The sequence below is a fragment of the Narcine bancroftii genome, chromosome 9 (genome assembly GCF_036971445.1).
Source record: "Narcine bancroftii isolate sNarBan1 chromosome 9, sNarBan1.hap1, whole genome shotgun sequence".
Lineage (NCBI taxonomy): Eukaryota > Metazoa > Chordata > Chondrichthyes > Torpediniformes > Narcinidae > Narcine > Narcine bancroftii.
Genome location: NC_091477.1, coordinates 88,381,309 through 88,403,858, shown reverse-complemented (window position 1 = coordinate 88,403,858; position 22,550 = coordinate 88,381,309). Strand labels below are relative to the sequence as shown.

At 40.2% G+C, this 22,550-nt stretch overlaps 1 protein-coding gene across 2 annotated transcripts in view; it reads right to left on the bottom strand.

Moving 5' to 3' along the window:
* Positions 1-22,550, bottom strand: part of rsrc1 (arginine/serine-rich coiled-coil 1) — a 362,698-nt gene that overhangs the window by 166,658 nt on the left and 173,490 nt on the right. For both annotated transcript variants that reach the window (XM_069896751.1, XM_069896752.1), the window contains one exon: positions 16,526-16,577. In XM_069896751.1, coding sequence (XP_069752852.1) covers positions 16,526-16,577 — 52 coding nt within the window. The remainder of the gene's footprint in view (positions 1-16,525; positions 16,578-22,550) is intronic.

The window sequence follows — 22,550 nt, the reverse complement described above, 5'->3', positions numbered from 1 at the left end:
TATGATCATGGCTGACCCACTCAAAGCTTCATCACCTCTTCCATTCAGTTCTCAATATCCCTCAATTCATTGATCTTTTTAAAATATATCTATTCCTCTTTCAGCACTCCCAATGATCTTGCCACCTCAACTGTCCAATGTTGTGAATCCAGGGATTTCCCACCTTCTTCAAGATGTTGTTTGTGTGCACCTTAGTTCTAAAGGTCCGCCCCCTCCAGATTGCAATCAATTCCAATTAAAAATATCTGCTAAATTAAGCAATTTCAAAGAGAATCACTGGCAGGGAAGTATAATCCCAGTCTTTGGCAGCCCTTTGAATACATTTAAGATGAGTGGCAGATTTTGGTTACTCCACATCAACTCCACTAGTGGAGTATTAATTTGATGGTTTCTCTAACATTATTCTGGGAAAAATGAATCTGTAATCATGGTTTGGAATTTCCTTCATTTGATTAGGAATTTCTAACCTGAAGATCACTGAATAGTTCAACAACTTTAAAATTTTTAAAAAAATTTTTGCATTTTATTTACTTAGTGATTTAAATCGTAATGAATTGAGTATCAGTGGCATTGAAAGATTCTTCCCCAAACTTCATAGTCAATAGCTGATGGGGCTCAGGTTTGTCTCTGAACAAGGACTGTCAAGTATTCTCTGAGCAGTGTCGCAATTCTTCACAGCCCACTCACCACCAAGGTCTTGCTACCTGATTCGAGGATCAAGAAGCTCAGGTCCATTGGGTCCATGTATTGAAACCAGGTTAGTGCAACTTGGCAATGGGGTTGTGGTAAATCCAGCAACAAACCTATTTGAACACGATTCTGAACAGTAAACTCCACATCAATGGAATGTTAGCATGGTATTTAAAGCTGCAATATAGTAAAGGCTTTCATCCTGATAAAATCAACAGTATTGCAGTAACACAGAGTCCATGCTGTCCCTGAAAGATGAACCCCCGTATTGGGAAAAGAGGATTGCAAATGATGGGAGATTTCCTGTCAATAAAGAACATGGTTCTGAAACCTCACATTTTGCAGAAATTCTTATCAGATGCAATGGGCCATTAGCAGAGGTCTGGGTAAAATAGTACCAGGTTCTTTACATGTGGCCACATTTCTGCAATTAGAAGGCTGCATGTTTGAATCACGTCTGGGTCACCAATTGTGGCCACTGGAATTGAATTTTTAGAGTGAATCAAACAGATATATTCTTCATCACCCATGCAACCTTTTAAAAGCCCAAATCACATCATCATCCACTGACATCAGGTTCGATGCCTTCTGGGAGTTGTAGTGCTGCCATAGTGTCGCTACATACGTGTGTGTGTGTGTGTGTGTGTGTGTGTGTGTGTGTGTGTGTGTATACATTTATAGTCAAGAGCTTACTGTGCTAGGGGATAGACCCAGGTTCATCTGGCCTCTGAATCTACTAGTTTTAAAGAATATTCTGTCGCAGGGAATGTGAGGTTTCCCTCTCAAATGAGCTTTCACACATGCAATAAAATTCCAAATACGATGAGAGCCAGAACAGTCAAGACCAACTTGCAGTGAAAACTGGGTGATAATGTTGTTTGGATAAATATAAACTATAGAGCTTCCAAGACTGGATTTGTATGATCCAGACATTAATTAAAAGCTCTCAGGATTCATAGAACACAACAACACCGAAACAGAAATACTGAAGAATGTACCAAATAATTTTTCTGCCTAGTCCCAATTACCTGCATCTGGGCCATATTCCTACATACCCCTCCAGTCCATGTACCTTGCCACAAATTTTTGAAATATAAAAACTGACCCTGCATTTACCAATTCAGCTGGCAGTTTGTTCCACACTTCCATCCATCTTTGCCTGATCTGGCCACTTTTCTCAGCAAAAGTTTAGCTTTGAGTTTGAGTCTCGGTACTACGTTCAGTAACTTAAGCACATAATTCAAACACTTAAGAAAAGTCCATAGGGAGTACATACTGTTGGGTGTTCACCTCGAAATTAGGTGCTAAAAGTCACTGTGTGGAGGGTACTTGCTTGTTTCCCCAGCTCTCCCTCAAGTGCTCCTTTACGTTCTGCTTTCCCCAAAAGTATGTAAACGTGTTTAAAGTATGCAGTGTCTTGAATTTTCTTTTACCGCACGTGAAGCCTACACCATATAATCAATACCATGACTTGTCAAACTACAGGTAGTCCTCAACTTACGATCGTAATTGGGACCAAAGGATTGGTTAGAGTCAGATTCACATCTTAACGAGGTATTAAAGCAATTTTTCAAAAAAGATTTCAACTAATGAACCATTAATGAAGAATCTCAGCACATGTACAGTATTTTTAAAAAAATTTGGTCGTAAGTGTGGGTGGATTAACTCACATAGGTCATAAGTTGAGGACTACCTGTATTTGGGCACTTTTTTAATCCATCATATTAGGAGATGAGTTGTCCTATGATTATGGTCATTTGAACTTATGATGGTTGACTGCTCATTCACCTTGCACGTTGCAATGATTCTCGTTTAGAACAAAAGGTTATTATCAGTTGATATTAGCCAAGCATCAATACAGGCATGGAGCTAATATCAAAGAACATCAATTTGTTTTGACAACTACCATATTTGACAGTATATAGCACCCAATGGCATATAAGACCCTCCATTTTTAGTGTGAAATTTTAGGAAAAATTATTTTTAGTGTATTTACAGATAAAATTTAGAAAATGCAACGAGAACATTGATAAAACTCATTTTAATAATACTGCAGTAATTAACAAGAGAAAACCTTTAATAAGAGAACATTAAAACAAGTAACGATCATAAACAAAAACACAATAAAACATCAATGTTCTGTAACAGAGATTTTAATCATCCTCACTGCTTGAATATTCGTCCCCACTGTCAAAGTCCAAAAACTAAGCATCACCGCTGCTGGTATCACTGTCTTCAAATAATGCATAATCCTCAGTGCCATCACGGGCATTACTAATTTCACACTTCTTAAAAGCCTGAACAATAATTCCAGCTCTTACAGTGTCCCAAGAAGTCTTTATCCACTCACACATCTGTGTAATGGTGGGGTGTTTTACTCTTCCTGTTTGTGTTAGTGCCTGGTCCTTTTCTCCCATCCATTTGTTCCAGTGTTCCCTCATTCTATTTTTAAATGGCTTGTTTAGACACACATCTAAAGGCTGCAATTGACTTGTCAGACCACCAGCCGTCTGGGTTTTCAGTTAGCGCACTTTTTTTAAAACAGCTTCAGTTCTGTGTGCACTGAACTGATCCCAGACCAGAAGTGCAGATTTTTTTTAGAGTCCACTGGGACAGCTTTGCCATATTTTCTTCTTCATCCAGCCTTCTGGATGAACATGAACAAACACACTGTGTGTGGTATTTTTTTTCTTTGGGGTGAGTCTTCTTTTAAATATTACAAACAGTGGCAGATTTGTGCTATCAGGATGACTGTATAGTGTGTCTTTTCATGACCAGTGGTTTAACACTCACAGTTTTGTTGGATGGTACATCGAATGTGACTGGAACTTCATCCATGTTCGCTATATGGCTCAGTTCAAAACAAGTTATTTTTCATGCATATATTACAAACCTATGAAATTCTAACATTTTGTCTTCATAATTAGCTGGGATTTTCTGTGCAATTGATGTTTTTTTATGCATTTCATGAACCAGTACCACCAACCTTCTGTTCCATAAAATCCTTATGCTTTTGTTCTTCTCCTAAGCTCCTGGCCTTATGCAGTATCATCTTGGTTGGTTGAATTGGATTTCCCTGTTTCTCTTTCATTTAGCACCCAGTCTTTTAATTCCTCCTCAAGTTGTGGCCAACGCGGGACTGGACAACGAAGGTCACGTTTATCCTTTTTAGCAGCCTCTAGCTGCTTTTCTTGCTTTCTCCATGCATGTACCATTTTTTTGCTGTTGGCAGTTCTCCAAAGACTTTAGTTGCCGGTCTATTACCGTTGCTTCTTCTCAAACCTTACAACTTTTAGTTTGTATGGAAAGGGAAAGCTTGAGCATTTTCCTCCTGTTGTCATCTTGCAGATGAAAGCCTCCAAAATGTCATCTTTGCGTATCAGACCTGGGGTGGCTTTTGATGTGATTTTTTTGGGGGGATAAAGAGGGGGGGGGGATCCCTCTATGCCATAAAATACATTATTTATCCTGGATCAAGAAGAGCTGCGAGGGACTGCAGGTGATGGAATCAGCAGCAAAAAAAATTGTCAGAGGAAGTCAACATGTTTGGCAGTATCCACTAAGGCAAACAATGATTGGTGTTGGGTTGAGATCCTGCATCAGGACTGATAGTATAAAACAAAGATATCCAGTCTAAAGGGATGAGGAAGAGAGTTACAGCAAGAGCAGGCAAGTGATAGGTGGATCCAGGTGCAGAGGGGAATTTGGGCAGGTGGAGCTGATGGGGGTGGGCGAAGGAAGAATAAAGAGAATGACAGTGGAGGTGATGTGGAGACATCAAAAGGCTGAAGATTATGGAATATGAAAGTGATGAGTCCAAATGGATAAGGGATGGATGGTGAGCAGATGGGAACAGTAAGTGGTGATAGGGTTTACTGTGGGAATCATAGGTGAGGTAAGGGAATGAAATGGGTAATAGAGGTCTGGGGGGAAAGAGTTTGGAAAGAAGGGGATGAGAGGGAGGACCTGGGTGGATCAGAAGAAGAGAAAGGGGATGCAGGTTACCTGAAATTGAAGAATTCAATTTTTATGCTGCAGAATGCCCAAGAATGCTAAGGAACAGCTAACTTAGTGGAATACTAGGTGTTGACCATTCAGATAGAATATGAGGTACTTCTGTTCCTAGCTCTCTCCTTCTGATCCACCGTGGTGGATCCACACACACACTTCTTTCCAAACCCCAATTATTCCGTTTTTTTTCCCCTCGCCTACCTGGTTCCATCTACTATCACTCCACGCCTCAATCCACTGGGTCTTCCAATTGTAATTGGTCATGCCTTCTCCACTTCCTCTGGAAGCTCATCCATATTATCACCTCCCTTTGCATGTAAAAAACATGCCTGTCAGGTCCCCCTTTAAATCTTTCCCCTCTCACCTTCAACCAATGCCCTCTAATTTTAGACTCCCCTACCCTGAAAAAGACTGTGACAATGCATCTTATCAGTGCACTCATGATTTTATAAACCTCCACAAGGTCATTTCTCAGCCTCCGTCATTCCAGTGAGAATAGTCTCAGCCTACATAGTCTCTCTTTATAACTCATGCCCTCTGTTTCTGACAGCATCCTTCTGAATCTTTGCTGCATCCTCTTTTGCTTAATCACACCCTTCTCCTGACATGGCGACCAGAACAGCACCCAATATCCCATGTCCTGTCTCACCAAAATCTTGTACAACGTGACATGACATTTCAACTTTTGTTACCTCAACCTCTTTTTTAAATGGTTTGTCATGAATGGTTAGAAAGTGGTTCTGAGAAAGGGTACAAATAAGAAAAAATAAAATAAAACTCTTGCATTTTCTACAGCAACTCTACATCCGAATAGTTTGTTTCTGTGCTGTAGTGTTCTATGGTTCCAGGTGGACATAAGAGTGCACCAAAAGTAGCAAGCGATTTGGGCAAGTCATATCCTCATCAATGGTCTCTGTTATTCTGTTCTTTACACAAAAAAATCCAAGTACATTCTGTATAAATTAATTCACGTTAAAAATCCATAATTTTTATCTTGTTTCCATTTCATCAGAAGAGGACAAATTAAATTGCCTACAGAGACTGCAAATGTTGGAATCTGGAGCAAAATACAATCTGCTGGAGATACTTATCAGATTGAGCAACATCAAGACGCAATCAATTTTTGATGAAGCCTTTCCATTCTAAAACAATGACAATGTTGTTACAATCTAGTTGATATTTTGGAAACACATTACTGCACTCAAGTCAGTATTGTAGCTCACAATTTGATACAGAATATTTTCAGGGCATCTTGGATGGAGCTTTAACATGGAATTCCTCTCATAATTCAGCAAATTATAGAAATATAATGGAAGTATGTGCTCATGTGCTCAGAAGTGAAAGTGCTGCGATTCAGAGATAGCTAAATTAATATCTTGTCGTGTGTTATATAAATTTTAATTTTCATCAACCTTTACAGCAAGTTATTGGCTCATTCAATGTATTTGATGGTGATTCAGCAGAGACATTCAAGCTATGTTCCAGAGAAACCAGAGTGGTAGTGACTAGGGGTGTGCCTCAAGGATCAGTGCTGGGTCCATTATTGTTTGTCATCTATATATATATATGATAGAGGACCCATGATTCGGAGCCGAACAGGAGTGTGGGTATGACAACGGCTCTGTATACGCTTATCTACCGGCACCACCTACGGCTCCTAGAACGCTTCCACCAGCGTTGTCTCCGCTCCATCCTCAACATCCATTGGAGCGCTCACACCCCTAACGTCGAGGTACTCGAGATGGCAGAGGTCGACAGCATCGAGTCCACGCTGCTGAAGATCCAGCTGCGCTGGATGGGTCACGTCTCCAGAATGGAGGACCATCGCCTTCCCAAGATCGTATTATATGGCGAGCTCTCCACTGGCCACCGTGACAGAGGTGCACCAAAGAAAAGGTACAAGGACTGCCTAAAGAAATCTCTTGGTGCCTGCCACATTGACCACCGCCAGTGGGCTGATAACGCCTCAAACCGTGCATCTTGGCGCCTCACAGTTTGGCGGGCAGCAGCCTCCTTTGAAGAAGACCGCAGAGCCCACCTCACTGACAAAAGGCAAAGGAGGAAAAACCCAACACCCAACCCCAACCAACCAATTTTCCCTTGCAACCGCTGCAATCGTGTCTGCCTGTCCCGCATCGGACTGGTCAGCCACAAACGAGCCTGCAGCTGACGTGGACTTTTTACCCCCTCCATAAATCTTCATCCGCGAAGCCAAGCCAAAGAAAGATATATATGATATGGATGATAATGTGGTAAATTGGATCAGCAAGTTTGGAGGTGTAGTGGACAGTGATGAAGGCTTTCAAAGTTTGCAGAGATATCTGGACCAGCTGGAAAAATGGGCTGCAAACTAGAAGATGGAATTTAATACAGACAAATGTGAGGTGTGGCTCTTTCGAAGGACCCATCAAACTAGGATGTATACGTTAAATGGTAAGGCACTGTGGCGTGCGGTAGAACAGAGGATCTGTGAACACAGATACATTATTCCCAAGAAAGTCTTTGGTACATTGGTCTTCATATATCAATAAGCATGAGAATTGGGATGTTATGGTGAAGTTATATAAGACATTGTTGAGACCAAATATGGAGCATTATGTGCAGTTTTGGTCACCTAACTACAAGAAGGATATCAATTTGAAAATGTGCAGAGAAATTTACAAAGATGTTGCTGGGACTTGAAAAACTGAATTACAGTAAATTTTAAACAGGTGAAGACTTCCTTGCCTGGAGCGTAGAAGGGCGGCATGGCTGGCGTAGTGGTTAGCGCAACGCTTTTACAGTGCCAGTGATCGGGACCGGTCAGGGTTTTAAATCCTGCATTGTCTGTAAGGAGTTTGTATGTTCACCCCTTGTCTGTGTGGGTTTTCTCTGGGGCCTCTGGTTTCCTCCCACTGTTCAAAACGTACTGGGGGTGTAGGTTAATGGTGTGAAATTGGATGGCACAGACTCATGGGCTGAAATGGCCCGTGCTATAAAATAAAAATTTTAAAAATTTAATGAGGAGATTTGATAGAGGTATACAAAATTATGATGGGTATGAATAAAATAAATGCAAGAGGCTTTTTACACTGAGGTTAGGGAGAGTTAAAAATTTGGACATGGGTTAAAGGAGAAAAGGGAAAGGTTTAAAGGGAACATGGGGTGGGGGGGGGGGCAGGGGGGGCCCTTTTTCACCCAGAATGTGGAATGAGCTACCTGAAGATTTGGAAAATGCAGGATCAATTTTGACATTTAAGATTAATGTGACAGGTACATGAATGGGAGTAGTTTAGAAAGATATGGTCTGGCTGCAGTCAGCTTAATAATTCAACACAAACCAGAAGGGCCGAATAGTTTGTTTCTGTGTTGTAGTGTTTTACGGTTCCAGGTGGACATAAAAGTGCACCAAAAGTAGCAAGCGATTTGGGCAAGTCATATCCTCATCAATGGTCTCTGTTATTCTGTTCTTTACACAAAAAAATCCAAGTACATTCTGTATAAATTAATTCACGTTAAAAATCCATAATTTTTATCTTGTTTCCATTTCATCAGAAGAGGACAAATTAAATTGCCTACAGAGACTGCAAATGTTGGAATCTGGAGCAAAATACAATCTGCTGGAGATACTTATCAGATTGAGCAACATCAAGACGCAATCAATTTTTGATGAAGCCTTTCCATTCTAAAACAATGACAATGTTGTTACAATCTAGTTGATATTTTGGAAACACATTACTGCACTCAAGTCAGTATTGTAGCTCACAATTTGATACAGAATATTTTCAGGGCATCTTGGATGGAGCTTTAACATGGAATTCCTCTCATAATTCAGCAAATTATAGAAATATAATGGAAGTATGTGCTCATGTGCTCAGAAGTGAAAGTGCTGCGATTCAGAGATAGCTAAATTAATATCTTGTCGTGTGTTATATAAATTTTAATTTTCATCAACCTTTACAGCAAGTTATTGGCTCATTCAATGTATTTGATGGTGATTCAGCAGAGACATTCAAGCTATGTTCCAGAGAAACCAGAGTGGTAGTGACTAGGGGTGTGCCTCAAGGATCAGTGCTGGGTCCATTATTGTTTGTCATCTATATATATATATGATAGAGGACCCATGATTCGGAGCCGAACAGGAGTGTGGGTATGACAACGGCTCTGTATACGCTTATCTACCGGCACCACCTACGGCTCCTAGAACGCTTCCACCAGCGTTGTCTCCGCTCCATCCTCAACATCCATTGGAGCGCTCACACCCCTAACGTCGAGGTACTCGAGATGGCAGAGGTCGACAGCATCGAGTCCACGCTGCTGAAGATCCAGCTGCGCTGGATGGGTCACGTCTCCAGAATGGAGGACCATCGCCTTCCCAAGATCGTATTATATGGCGAGCTCTCCACTGGCCACCGTGACAGAGGTGCACCAAAGAAAAGGTACAAGGACTGCCTAAAGAAATCTCTTGGTGCCTGCCACATTGACCACCGCCAGTGGGCTGATAACGCCTCAAACCGTGCATCTTGGCGCCTCACAGTTTGGCGGGCAGCAGCCTCCTTTGAAGAAGACCGCAGAGCCCACCTCACTGACAAAAGGCAAAGGAGGAAAAACCCAACACCCAACCCCAACCAACCAATTTTCCCTTGCAACCGCTGCAATCGTGTCTGCCTGTCCCGCATCGGACTGGTCAGCCACAAACGAGCCTGCAGCTGACGTGGACTTTTTACCCCCTCCATAAATCTTCATCCGCGAAGCCAAGCCAAAGAAAGATATATATGATATGGATGATAATGTGGTAAATTGGATCAGCAAGTTTGGAGGTGTAGTGGACAGTGATGAAGGCTTTCAAAGTTTGCAGAGATATCTGGACCAGCTGGAAAAATGGGCTGCAAACTAGAAGATGGAATTTAATACAGACAAATGTGAGGTGTGGCTCTTTCGAAGGACCCATCAAACTAGGATGTATACGTTAAATGGTAAGGCACTGTGGCGTGCGGTAGAACAGAGGATCTGTGAACACAGATACATTATTCCCAAGAAAGTCTTTGGTACATTGGTCTTCATATATCAATAAGCATGAGAATTGGGATGTTATGGTGAAGTTATATAAGACATTGTTGAGACCAAATATGGAGCATTATGTGCAGTTTTGGTCACCTAACTACAAGAAGGATATCAATTTGAAAATGTGCAGAGAAATTTACAAAGATGTTGCTGGGACTTGAAAAACTGAATTACAGTAAATTTTAAACAGGTGAAGACTTCATTGCCTGGAGCGTAGAAGGGCGGCATGGCTGGCGTAGTGGTTAGCGCAACGCTTTTACAGTGCCAGTGATCGGGACCGGTCAGGGTTTTAAATCCTGCATTGTCTGTAAGGAGTTTGTATGTTCACCCCTTGTCTGTGTGGGTTTTCTCTGGGGCCTCTGGTTTCCTCCCACTGTTCAAAACGTACTGGGGGTGTAGGTTAATGGTGTGAAATTGGATGGCACAGACTCATGGGCTGAAATGGCCCGTGCTATAAAATAAAAATTTTAAAAATTTAATGAGGAGATTTGATAGAGGTATACAAAATTATGATGGGTATGAATAAAATAAATGCAAGAGGCTTTTTACACTGAGGTTAGGGAGAGTTAAAAATTTGGACATGGGTTAAAGGAGAAAAGGGAAAGGTTTAAAGGGAACATGGGGTGGGGGGGGGGCAGGGGGGGCCCTTTTTCACCCAGAATGTGGAATGAGCTACCTGAAGATTTGGAAAATGCAGGATCAATTTTGACATTTAAGATTAATGTGACAGGTACATGAATGGGAGTAGTTTAGAAAGATATGGTCTGGCTGCAGTCAGCTTAATAATTCAACACAAACCAGAAGGGCCGAATAGTTTGTTTCTGTGTTGTAGTGTTTTACGGTTCCAGGTGGACATAAAAGTGCACCAAAAGTAGCAAGCGATTTGGGCAAGTCATATCCTCATCAATGGTCTCTGTTATTCTGTTCTTTACACAAAAAAATCCAAGTACATTCTGTATAAATTAATTCACGTTAAAAATCCATAATTTTTATCTTGTTTCCATTTCATCAGAAGAGGACAAATTAAATTGCCTACAGAGACTGCAAATGTTGGAATCTGGAGCAAAATACAATCTGCTGGAGATACTTATCAGATTGAGCAACATCAAGACGCAATCAATTTTTGATGAAGCCTTTCCATTCTAAAACAATGACAATGTTGTTACAATCTAGTTGATATTTTGGAAACACATTACTGCACTCAAGTCAGTATTGTAGCTCACAATTTGATACAGAATATTTTCAGGGCATCTTGGATGGAGCTTTAACATGGAATTCCTCTCATAATTCAGCAAATTATAGAAATATAATGGAAGTATGTGCTCATGTGCTCAGAAGTGAAAGTGCTGCGATTCAGAGATAGCTAAATTAATATCTTGTCGTGTGTTATATAAATTTTAATTTTCATCAACCTTTACAGCAAGTTATTGGCTCATTCAATGTATTTGATGGTGATTCAGCAGAGACATTCAAGCTATGTTCCAGAGAAACCAGAGTGGTAGTGACTAGGGGTGTGCCTCAAGGATCAGTGCTGGGTCCATTATTGTTTGTCATCTATATATATATATGATAGAGGACCCATGATTCGGAGCCGAACAGGAGTGTGGGTATGACAACGGCTCTGTATACGCTTATCTACCGGCACCACCTACGGCTCCTAGAACGCTTCCACCAGCGTTGTCTCCGCTCCATCCTCAACATCCATTGGAGCGCTCACACCCCTAACGTCGAGGTACTCGAGATGGCAGAGGTCGACAGCATCGAGTCCACGCTGCTGAAGATCCAGCTGCGCTGGATGGGTCACGTCTCCAGAATGGAGGACCATCGCCTTCCCAAGATCGTATTATATGGCGAGCTCTCCACTGGCCACCGTGACAGAGGTGCACCAAAGAAAAGGTACAAGGACTGCCTAAAGAAATCTCTTGGTGCCTGCCACATTGACCACCGCCAGTGGGCTGATAACGCCTCAAACCGTGCATCTTGGCGCCTCACAGTTTGGCGGGCAGCAGCCTCCTTTGAAGAAGACCGCAGAGCCCACCTCACTGACAAAAGGCAAAGGAGGAAAAACCCAACACCCAACCCCAACCAACCAATTTTCCCTTGCAACCGCTGCAATCGTGTCTGCCTGTCCCGCATCGGACTGGTCAGCCACAAACGAGCCTGCAGCTGACGTGGACTTTTTACCCCCTCCATAAATCTTCGTCCGCGAAGCCAAGCCAAAGAAAGATATATATGATATGGATGATAATGTGGTAAATTGGATCAGCAAGTTTGGAGGTGTAGTGGACAGTGATGAAGGCTTTCAAAGTTTGCAGAGATATCTGGACCAGCTGGAAAAATGGGCTGCAAACTAGAAGATGGAATTTAATACAGACAAATGTGAGGTGTGGCTCTTTCGAAGGACCCATCAAACTAGGATGTATACGTTAAATGGTAAGGCACTGTGGCGTGCGGTAGAACAGAGGATCTGTGAACACAGATACATTATTCCCAAGAAAGTCTTTGGTACATTGGTCTTCATATATCAATAAGCATGAGAATTGGGATGTTATGGTGAAGTTATATAAGACATTGTTGAGACCAAATATGGAGCATTATGTGCAGTTTTGGTCACCTAACTACAAGAAGGATATCAATTTGAAAATGTGCAGAGAAATTTACAAAGATGTTGCTGGGACTTGAAAAACTGAATTACAGTAAATTTTAAACAGGTGAAGACTTCATTGCCTGGAGCGTAGAAGGGCGGCATGGCTGGCGTAGTGGTTAGCGCAACGCTTTTACAGTGCCAGTGATCGGGACCGGTCAGGGTTTTAAATCCTGCATTGTCTGTAAGGAGTTTGTATGTTCACCCCTTGTCTGTGTGGGTTTTCTCTGGGGCCTCTGGTTTCCTCCCACTGTTCAAAACGTACTGGGGGTGTAGGTTAATGGTGTGAAATTGGATGGCACAGACTCATGGGCTGAAATGGCCCGTGCTATAAAATAAAAATTTTAAAAATTTAATGAGGAGATTTGATAGAGGTATACAAAATTATGATGGGTATGAATAAAATAAATGCAAGAGGCTTTTTACACTGAGGTTAGGGAGAGTTAAAAATTTGGACATGGGTTAAAGGAGAAAAGGGAAAGGTTTAAAGGGAACATGGGGTGGGGGGGGGGCAGGGGGGGCCCTTTTTCACCCAGAATGTGGAATGAGCTACCTGAAGATTTGGAAAATGCAGGATCAATTTTGACATTTAAGATTAATGTGACAGGTACATGAATGGGAGTAGTTTAGAAAGATATGGTCTGGCTGCAGTCAGCTTAATAATTCAACACAAACCAGAAGGGCCGAATAGTTTGTTTCTGTGTTGTAGTGTTTTACGGTTCCAGGTGGACATAAAAGTGCACCAAAAGTAGCAAGCGATTTGGGCAAGTCATATCCTCATCAATGGTCTCCGTTATTCTGTTCTTTATACAAAAAAATCCAAGTACATTCTGTATAAATTAATTCACGTTAAAAAATCCATAATTTTTATCTTGTTTCCATTTCATCAGAAGAGGACAAATTAAATTGCTTACAAGAGACTGCAAATGTTGGAATCTGGAGCAAAATACAATCTGCTGGAGATACTTATCAGATTGAGCAACATCAAGACGAGATCAATTTTTGATGAAGGCTTTCCATTCTCAATCAATGACAATTTGTTTTCCCCACACGAATGCTGCTCATCCTGATGAGCTTCTGCAGCAGATTGTTTTATGGAATGGCAATCTTGTGATGCGCTGCGTTTGTCCTCTGGATTCTGGAATATGGATCCAACAAAAAAAAAACAGCATTAAATACAGTCTGAATTGTTTTTCAGTTCACACTTTACTATCATTAATCAGGTCTGACATGACAATTCATAGCAAAAAGAAAAGAGTTGTATACAAAAAAAGCAAATCTTTTTTTGAAAAGTTACTGAAAAATTGCATCAAGAAACAATAAAAAATTGTGCATTATTATGGCACCATATGAAATTCAACATTTATATTTTGATTTGGGGTGGGTGGGGTGTGGGGTTTAATGGGAACGTTTACATTTTCTGACAAATAATGTGAAAATCCTCAAACACTTTGAGTTGACAACTAAGAAACAGGATTTTAGGAATGTACAATTGATATGAAAGGAAGATTCTGCATGTACGATGTGAATGGTGAAGTACAGATTAACTGGAAGAGAGGCATCGGTGTGTATAAAATGAAGTCCAAACAAATAAATGCAAAGTCAGAAAATGGGACACAGGCAGAGATTAGAGTCAGAAATTTAACAGTAAAATGGGATAGAGAATTTAAAAAGCTGCAGATAAAATATAACAACCACCTCATGTAAAGCTGTTCATGGCGAAAACTGCCAGTGAATTTTGGAGATTAAAAATTCCTGGAATTTGACAGCTTAATACTTATTGGTGATTGACAGTAGGAACTAGGGCTATTTTCAATGCATTACAGGTGCCTAATCTTTTATCCAATATCCTTAGGTTCAGACACTTTTTAGAATTTGGAATTTTTCGTATATTAGAATAGTAATGGCGGTACTTTTAAGAAATTGGGCTGTTTACAATTAGTGCAAAACAAAGACATACTCCAAAGAAAAAGGTCTCTGAACTGGGGGGTGGAGGGGTGTTGAGATGACTCTAGATAGGACAGGTTGTGGCAGCGCTGGATGGGGTGGGGGGGGGGGGGTTGCGGCGGTGCAGGACGGGGTGGATAAGATAAAGATAGACTATAAACGTTAGCACTCCTCTTCTCTTTAAAGAGCTCTCTTTGATCCAGTCCAGTTAATTCTGCAAGGTTTGCTTGGAAATTTTGATATCAACGAGCTTTTGTCGAAGTAATTCCTTTTCATGTTCTACATTGACATGTTTTTCCTCCACACTCTTCAGTTCATGGTGTGGTTTCTGGAGGGCTTCAATTTTGAAGGGTCTCTCATTCCTGGGTATGTTCAGGGTTTAGCTGCCAATGTGGCTGATCCCTCAGTTTGGACTTAAAGTCGGTGACCAACTCCTTCCACTGTGTGACAACTGGAAAGTCCCAGGACATGGAGGTGATGGAGGAGAGGAAGCTCGCTGACACAGTCAGATTGGGCTTTGGCAACAGCTCATCCATTTTCTCCCACAGGCCTTCACAAAGGTGGTCGACACTGTCCATGAATGCGTGCAGCTCAGAGCTGAATCCCTTCATCCTGGTACTGATGGTGTCCAGCAACTCAGGCTCCCCATCCTTGCTTATGGCCCATTCGGGCCCGCTGCTGACCACCATCAGCTTGGCATCGTAGATGAGGCTATCTGTTAGTGATGAGCCACTGGATCATCTAACCCAGATGCTCGGCCTCCAGCTTGATGCTGTCCAGGGACTCCGTGTCTTTCTCGGAGCTTCAAGCTGCGGCCCACTATCTTCTTCCACATCTCCATGGAGTTGCTCTCTCCCCCGATGGGGCCCTCCTTCTTGGGACCAAGGCCCTACCATCCTTGCCGTCGGTCTCCTTAATGCCTGCATCATTGTCAGCGTCGCTGCCAAGTGGGGTGGCCGTGCGCATGCCCAGGGTCTCAGCGCTGCACATTGGAGATGAGCACCCGGTTCTTGAAATGCAGTTTTATCACCTTGCCGCTCAGCTTGTTGACCTGCGGCCGTGCCGCCTTTAGCTCCTCCTGCAGTGAGCTGGCGTTGGCTTCCTCCGCCGACCAGCTGGCTTCCAGGTGGATGAGCCCTCCTTTCGGCACATTCAGCTCGTCGGTCAGCTGCCATCTCATTGATGGATCACCGCAACAACCCAGCCTCTCCTGCCAGGAGCCTGAAGTCCCCTCTCCTGTAGGGAGCCCGATGCCCGAGACCAATGACTCATCGCGTTATATACGAATTCATGTTAAATTGGGGCACGAAAAATTGGAATTTTGACATAATGAATACTTGAATGCTGACAGTTTTCCGCCACTGCAAATTCGCCCCCATGTTGTATTTTCTTAAACAGCCAGTCTCTATCACCATACTTCATTACTATACCCCTAATTCAACCTCCCCATCATACATACATGCACTTTGCTTATTCATCAATCAAATACAAGTTGTTACACCACCAGAAAGAGCTAGTATCAGAGGCAGAATTTAAACTATATTCTCAAAAATCAGAAAAGAATGACAAAATATTTACAAAATACAATTGAAAAATCAAATCAGTTTCATTGGTTGAAAGGTATTCTTTTCAAACCAGATTGTATTTCAAACATATAGATTTTTAACAAATGAGTAACTTCACAGAATGTTAAACATAAATAAAGTGTCCCCATAAAACTCTCCGCCTCTTGATCAGCAAATATGAAAGTAACTGGCAATACTTACCCATGTTGACATTACATTCCTCGTGGAAATGTTTTAATTAAACACTAACATCAATTTTTATTTGAGTTTCCAGGTTTTTTTTAAAAATGAAAGATCTCAGCAGCTCACCAGCTACATACAACAGATACAAATATCTGCCAACAGAGTTGCACACAAAAAAAACAACCAATTTCAGGATCTGTTTTCAATAAACAGTGCATGTTAATGGTTATCCTGAGGAAAAAAAAATATTTACTCCGTTTATTTTTTTTGGAGAAGCAGTTTATTTTAACAACTAAGAAAATAATGTATCTCGTGAAAATATAAACTATCTTTTGAAAACATCTGCACAATATGTATAGAAGGTTCAACCTCAGATGATCTTGTATTCTGCATAATATTTCACTAACAGAAAACAACATGATACTTCAATCCCATCACCTACCAGCAGCCTGGAGGACCAACTGCAGTCTTGCTTTTGCCTGTTCCGCAGGGGACTGCAAGACAACAAAGATAAAGCCCACATCAAATATAATAGACTTTGTTATTAATGATGACACAGAGGAAAGGATTTCCATTCATCAAAAAATAAAAGAACACCGTGCAGAACATTATACAATTAATATGTAATCAAAAAGATTCACCGCTCAAAAAACATTTTGAATGATTGAATGTTTATGATTTTGAATGGAACAAGGTAATAATAAATATTTTAAGATATCTTGCATAATTCTTTGTGCTTCTGATTTCAACTCTAAAATCTCTTCATAATACCTGAAACCCATCTGCTTACAGCTGTTCAGTTCTAAGCGAGATTCAACAAAATGTAGAATTACAATTTTTTTATAAAGTATTAATTGCACTGGAAGCAACACTTGCAAAATATCCAATCCTCAAATCCATCGTACATTTTTTCCTTTCAGTAACTGTCAAACAAAAAGGACACTTCATTTTTAAATGCATGCTGCTGTGCTGCATTTATTATAAAATAATGAAGTTTCAACAAATAAAAAAAGATGTGAAGTTTGCTTTAATTCTTTGTAGTTTGGGATCATTAGATTATTTGAGGATTTGCATAGTCAGTTCATACATATGTGCCACCAGAGCTTCCTGCAATCCCATTCAGCAAAGAAATGTTTACATTTGCATAATCCTTCAAAGACATCAACCTCCTCCTCCCCCACACAAATCCTCAGATTTATTGTAGCTTCAAGAATTATAAAAATCACACTTTCTGCAACTTTTTCAGATGCAAACATATCTATTACATAAAGTGGAAAAAACATTAATACACAGGGGCAGGGGAGATACGAAAGCAGTGAAATATATATTGTAATACCCATCACTCAAGAGTCCTCTGGTGAAGCTTTTTGAAGACAGCATATTATTTTACTTCTATTTCTGCCAATTATCCCCTGTTTCTTCATTTCCTGAAGCAGTGGATCCTGGCTGGAATACACCAATCCAATACTCATGTTCCAAAATTCCTATTGCTGATTTATTTGCTTTGGCAGTAAGTATTAACAGGCTAATGCAATCAGAAGACTACTACAGTGAAGATTGGTTATGTTTTCATCCACTTATGTACAGAGTACAGACTAATGAATGTCCAACTCCTTCCCAATGTAAGTATACTTATTTCATTGTATGTGTTATTGATAGAAATAGATGTAAAATCTCAAGTTAGTTAGTGTTGGTGATTTAAAAATAAATTAAATATATCTTCCAATCTTTCCCCCATCTCATCAATTTCATAGTTTCCTCTATGTCCTTCACTTTCTGTTCACAATTCAAACCCACATGTCTCAGTTTGTAAGTTTCAGTCGGATTGGTTCCAGTCACACTGTTGCTTCCTCTTCACAACCTCTGCAAAAGCTATTGCACTAGATTTGATATCCGATGATGCTTTCGTCACTCAAATCTGCAGAGTGTTAAATGGCAGGTATCATTCATATGCACAGATAAAATGCGGCTTTAGAAACACTTTTCACAAACAACAAAAAGTGAATTAAAAATGTATCCCAGATGGTTTAAAATCATATTTTGTCATTTGTTTTCTTTCAACAGCACTAGTGATGTTCAGTAGAACTTCAAGACTGAACAATGAAGCAGTTACACCCCCAGCTGTGGATAAAGGTCTAAGCCTTGATTTCAGAATATAAAAGATAAAAGAATAATCAGACACCATTTTCATATATTAAGAACATTAAATACTTATTTTAGAATTTCTATTTAAGTACTTCAATTAATCTCTTCAAAAATTGTTAGATGCAACAAAATTAATGTGCAATTTAGCTAAATTCTAACTACCTGTTAGAGAACGATCTCTAATCAATAGATTTAGACATCCAACATCCATGAAATAATTGAATATCCTGGTCACAATAGATGCCTGTACTTGAACTTACTTTCCAAAGACCCAGCCAGGATCCAGTGCTTCAGGAAATGAAGAAACAGGGGATAATTGGCAGAAATAGAAGCAAAATAATATACTGTCTTCAAAAAGCTTCACCAGAGGACTCTGAGTGGTGGGTATTACAATATATATTTCACTGATTTCGTATCTCCCCTGCCCCTGTGTAGTAATATTTGTTCCACTTTCTTATGGGCTTCATTTTATTTTGTTCACCAAGATTATGTTCAATATTAACATGTGGTTGCAGAAGGAAATGAACTACTTCATTAATAAACGACAAACATCTCATTATACTCTCTATGGGCTTGCCTTCCAGCTGAATCTCAGTTGATATTTCACTTCTGGCTGTACATTGACTTTGACTCTAATTACAAACTTCAAAGTACCTACCTTGCTTGTAACCATTCAATGTCAAAATCTTCCATATCATTTTAAATATTTAGCCATTGGGCTGGAAATTATGTTGCCCATATTAAAGAAAAACATACGATAAAGAAACAACACAAAGGAACCTGCTGTGTCTTGGACAGTTGGTGCAAGTTTTTCATGCACTAAAATTGCACAAGCACACACGTGCACTTTGGAAATGCAATTGCACTGCTTTATCAATTTATATGTGTTACAAACAAGTAATTTTAAGGGGCATAACTCCACAAAAACTAAAGTGCATCCATTGGTCACACCTGCATCCTTCCAAGGAAAGATGACCACTAAGTATAATCACGGCTGCAAGTCATGGCACAACTTTAGCAGCACTGCACAGAATAACAACATACCTCAGGAAAGGTCACCCCATTTGTTGATCAACACAGGAAATGAACAACCATACAGACTCAGCACACAATGAAGCTGTGGTGGAACCACTGTAATTACCGTTTGTATGTATGACTGGCCCGCCCCTTGCTGATTGTACCTGTGGCTCCTCCCGCTTGATTCTCCTAATGAAGGCGGAAAGACCAAAACCCCTCCCCCAGAACAAGCTCAGGTCTCAGGTCAGCAAAATGAGACGTGCCTTCTGTTTATGGCAATAAAATTGAAGCATAACTCCAAAGACTAGAAGTTACCTGACTGATACGCTGGATGCCCAGGAAATTGCTCACTATTCAGATGAAGTGGAAGTGTGAGGAAATGGCCAGAGAGATTAACGGCCATTTTCATTACCTTATACAGCTGGTCAATGACATTAAAATAGGTTTTCAATGATCTCATCTCAATTATACTTATTTCATTGCAGCTTTTACAACCAGGGAGCCTTTTTTGCATAGTAAACAAAAAGTAGCTGAAGGGACACTGCAGGACAGGCAAGATGAATTGAGAGAAATGGATAGTCAAGAGTTTGGATCTGGATAAAGAGTCCTGACTCGAAATGCTGACTGTTCATTTCTGTCCATAGATGTCGCTTGACTTGCAGCTCCTCCAGCTTTACACTTTTTAGCTCACGATTCCAGCATCTGCAGTTCCTACATTTCTCTGGCCAATTCATATGCCCAGTGAAGCACAACATTGTTCCCTCACTTTTACAGAAGGCCAGAAGCAATCACCATTTGTAGCCACAAATCAAAGAAATTTTCTGCTTCTTGGGTGGAAGAGTGCTAGGAAGTAGAGGAACAAAAGTGGTCTCTACATGAAGGCTGATAAGGATGCACTTGGAGATGCTTGGGCATCATCTTGTTTGCCCAAAAGCCTCTATGGAATGTCAATGAGCCTTGGGTGGCCAGCTTCAGATCTTGCTCAGATTGTTACTTGGAACTTGGAGCCCGTGTTTTGCAGGAATTGGCTGCATCATTGTGTGGTATGGTAGCTGCAAAATACTGGACCGTAAGTCAATAAAGAGGATCATTAAAATGGCTGAGATAATCACTGGGTCTCCTTTCCTTTATGACGATCATCACAGGATGTATTGCATAAAGAGAGCTTGAAGAATTATCAAGGATCCCAAACATCCATAACACAGTATCTTTGACCTATTACCATTGAGGAAGTGGAAATAGGAGCATCAAAATCAGGGATGTCAGGCTGGAAAATAACTTCTTGAAGCTGTGAAATTGATTAATGGTATCCTGTAACCTTGGATCTCTTATAAATGACACTGAGTAAATTGTTCAGAATATTGACACATATTTATTTTATATTATTTTTTATGTATGTATGTGATTATTATGTGCTGCATGAGAATTGCATTATGTGTATTAATGTGTGCACCACAGTCTGGAGAATTACTGCTCCATCTGGTTGTATATGTACAGTCAGATAACAATGAACTTGAACTTGCTTTTTCACTTCATCCCTTCCTACAATCCAGGAACCCAAACAGCCCTTTTAATTGAAGCTGTGATTTACTTGTAATTCTTCCAATATTGTGTACACTCCAGAGTGATTGCTTTTCTAAGTCTCAACATTCATCTGCAGGGGTGACCCTGACTTTCAAGTTGGCTGTCACATTAGTTCTCCATCCCACACTGAACTTTCTCTTGGAGCTCCTTCACTGTTCCAATGAGACCTAAGGCAAGCTTGAGGAAAAGCATTCTCTTCCATCCTTTGGAAACAATGTCAAATTCAATAAAGACTTGCTTTCTCCAAATGCATCAGAGTTGGCCAGCTCTGCTGTGATGTTATCCATCTGAAATACTGACAGTTTTTATCTCTCTGGAGACACTGAACAATCTGCTGAATGTTTCCAATATTCCTCATTTGGTTTCAGTTCCCTACTACATCTCTGACCTGCACTTCTCAAGTTTTATAGGTCTCTCTCTAATTGTTCACATTTATCCACTGCTTCATTATCAACCAAATACTAAGGCACATCCTATGAGAGACTCTTGATGTCCTTCACATAAACAGCTGTATAAATTTGGGACTTAAGTAAATTGAAAATATAAAGAGAGCATCAATTTATAATGTGGATGTTCATTGCCCTGAGAATGCAAATTAAAAATGGCAATAATTATTCCAACCGAAGATCTTGTTAATTAACTGAATCAGAATAAATTTCATTGCAGGTAATATCAGTTGTATCATCATATATATAACCATATCAACATTTACGGCGTGGAAACAGGCCATGTCGGCCCTTTGAGTCCACACCGGTACAGTTCACTTGAATAACTCTACGAGCTCAACCCTCCCACTCTCCACCTATAATCCCCCCAACCCCCTCACCTCCATGTTCACATCCAACCTTCTCTTCCTGTTCAAAGTTGCTGAAAGAGAACTAATGTTTGTTCGAGCCTTTTTCGGACAAAATATATTTATCAAATTATTTGTTCTAGTACACCTTTAAACAAAATCTTCAGCAAAATTTCTTCACATTTTTCAGACAGCATTACAGAATAGAAAAATGATAAGCAACTCTTAGGTGAAAATGATGGGACAAATTATTTCAATGTTTCTTTAAATAAGAATGGATATACAATACTATCATTGAGATTGCTTCAATTATATTTTCAGATCTTTGCACCATTTCTCAAACTTCATGACCTTTAAAAATGTTCCAAAACTTTACTTCCACTTATTATTCTAAACATATTCCATGAGTTATTTTCAATATAAACAACTCTGAATAATGATGCAGACTGTTCTCTGTTTGTTGTTCTGACATTTGTGCATGAAGCCGAAATGGAAACCGAGTGCATTAATTTAGCTCTCATCTCTGGTAACCGTGTTTCTGTAAAAGTTTTATGCCCAACTCACATAAATCATGTAGAAGAAAAATGAGAAAATCCGAGGCCCAACTCATCATCTACCATTCTGCGAAATGAAATCCACTAAAATACCTATCAAAACTGCAATCATCAGTAGATAATATCGTCTTAGGTCTATCTGCACTTTCCGATTTAATTTCCTCCATGCCCTTGACATCCACAGATACCATTAAGATTAAGCACATACAGTAACAGAGCATTTTTCATATTTTGATACATGAGGCTGAGGCGCTAAATGTAATATCATCATTTGAAAATGAATGCAATATTTCTTTTGTTATTTTTTGACTTGGAAAGCAGGATGAATACTTGGGTTTCTCTAAAGTAATTTCCCCATCAGAATGACACGCAAT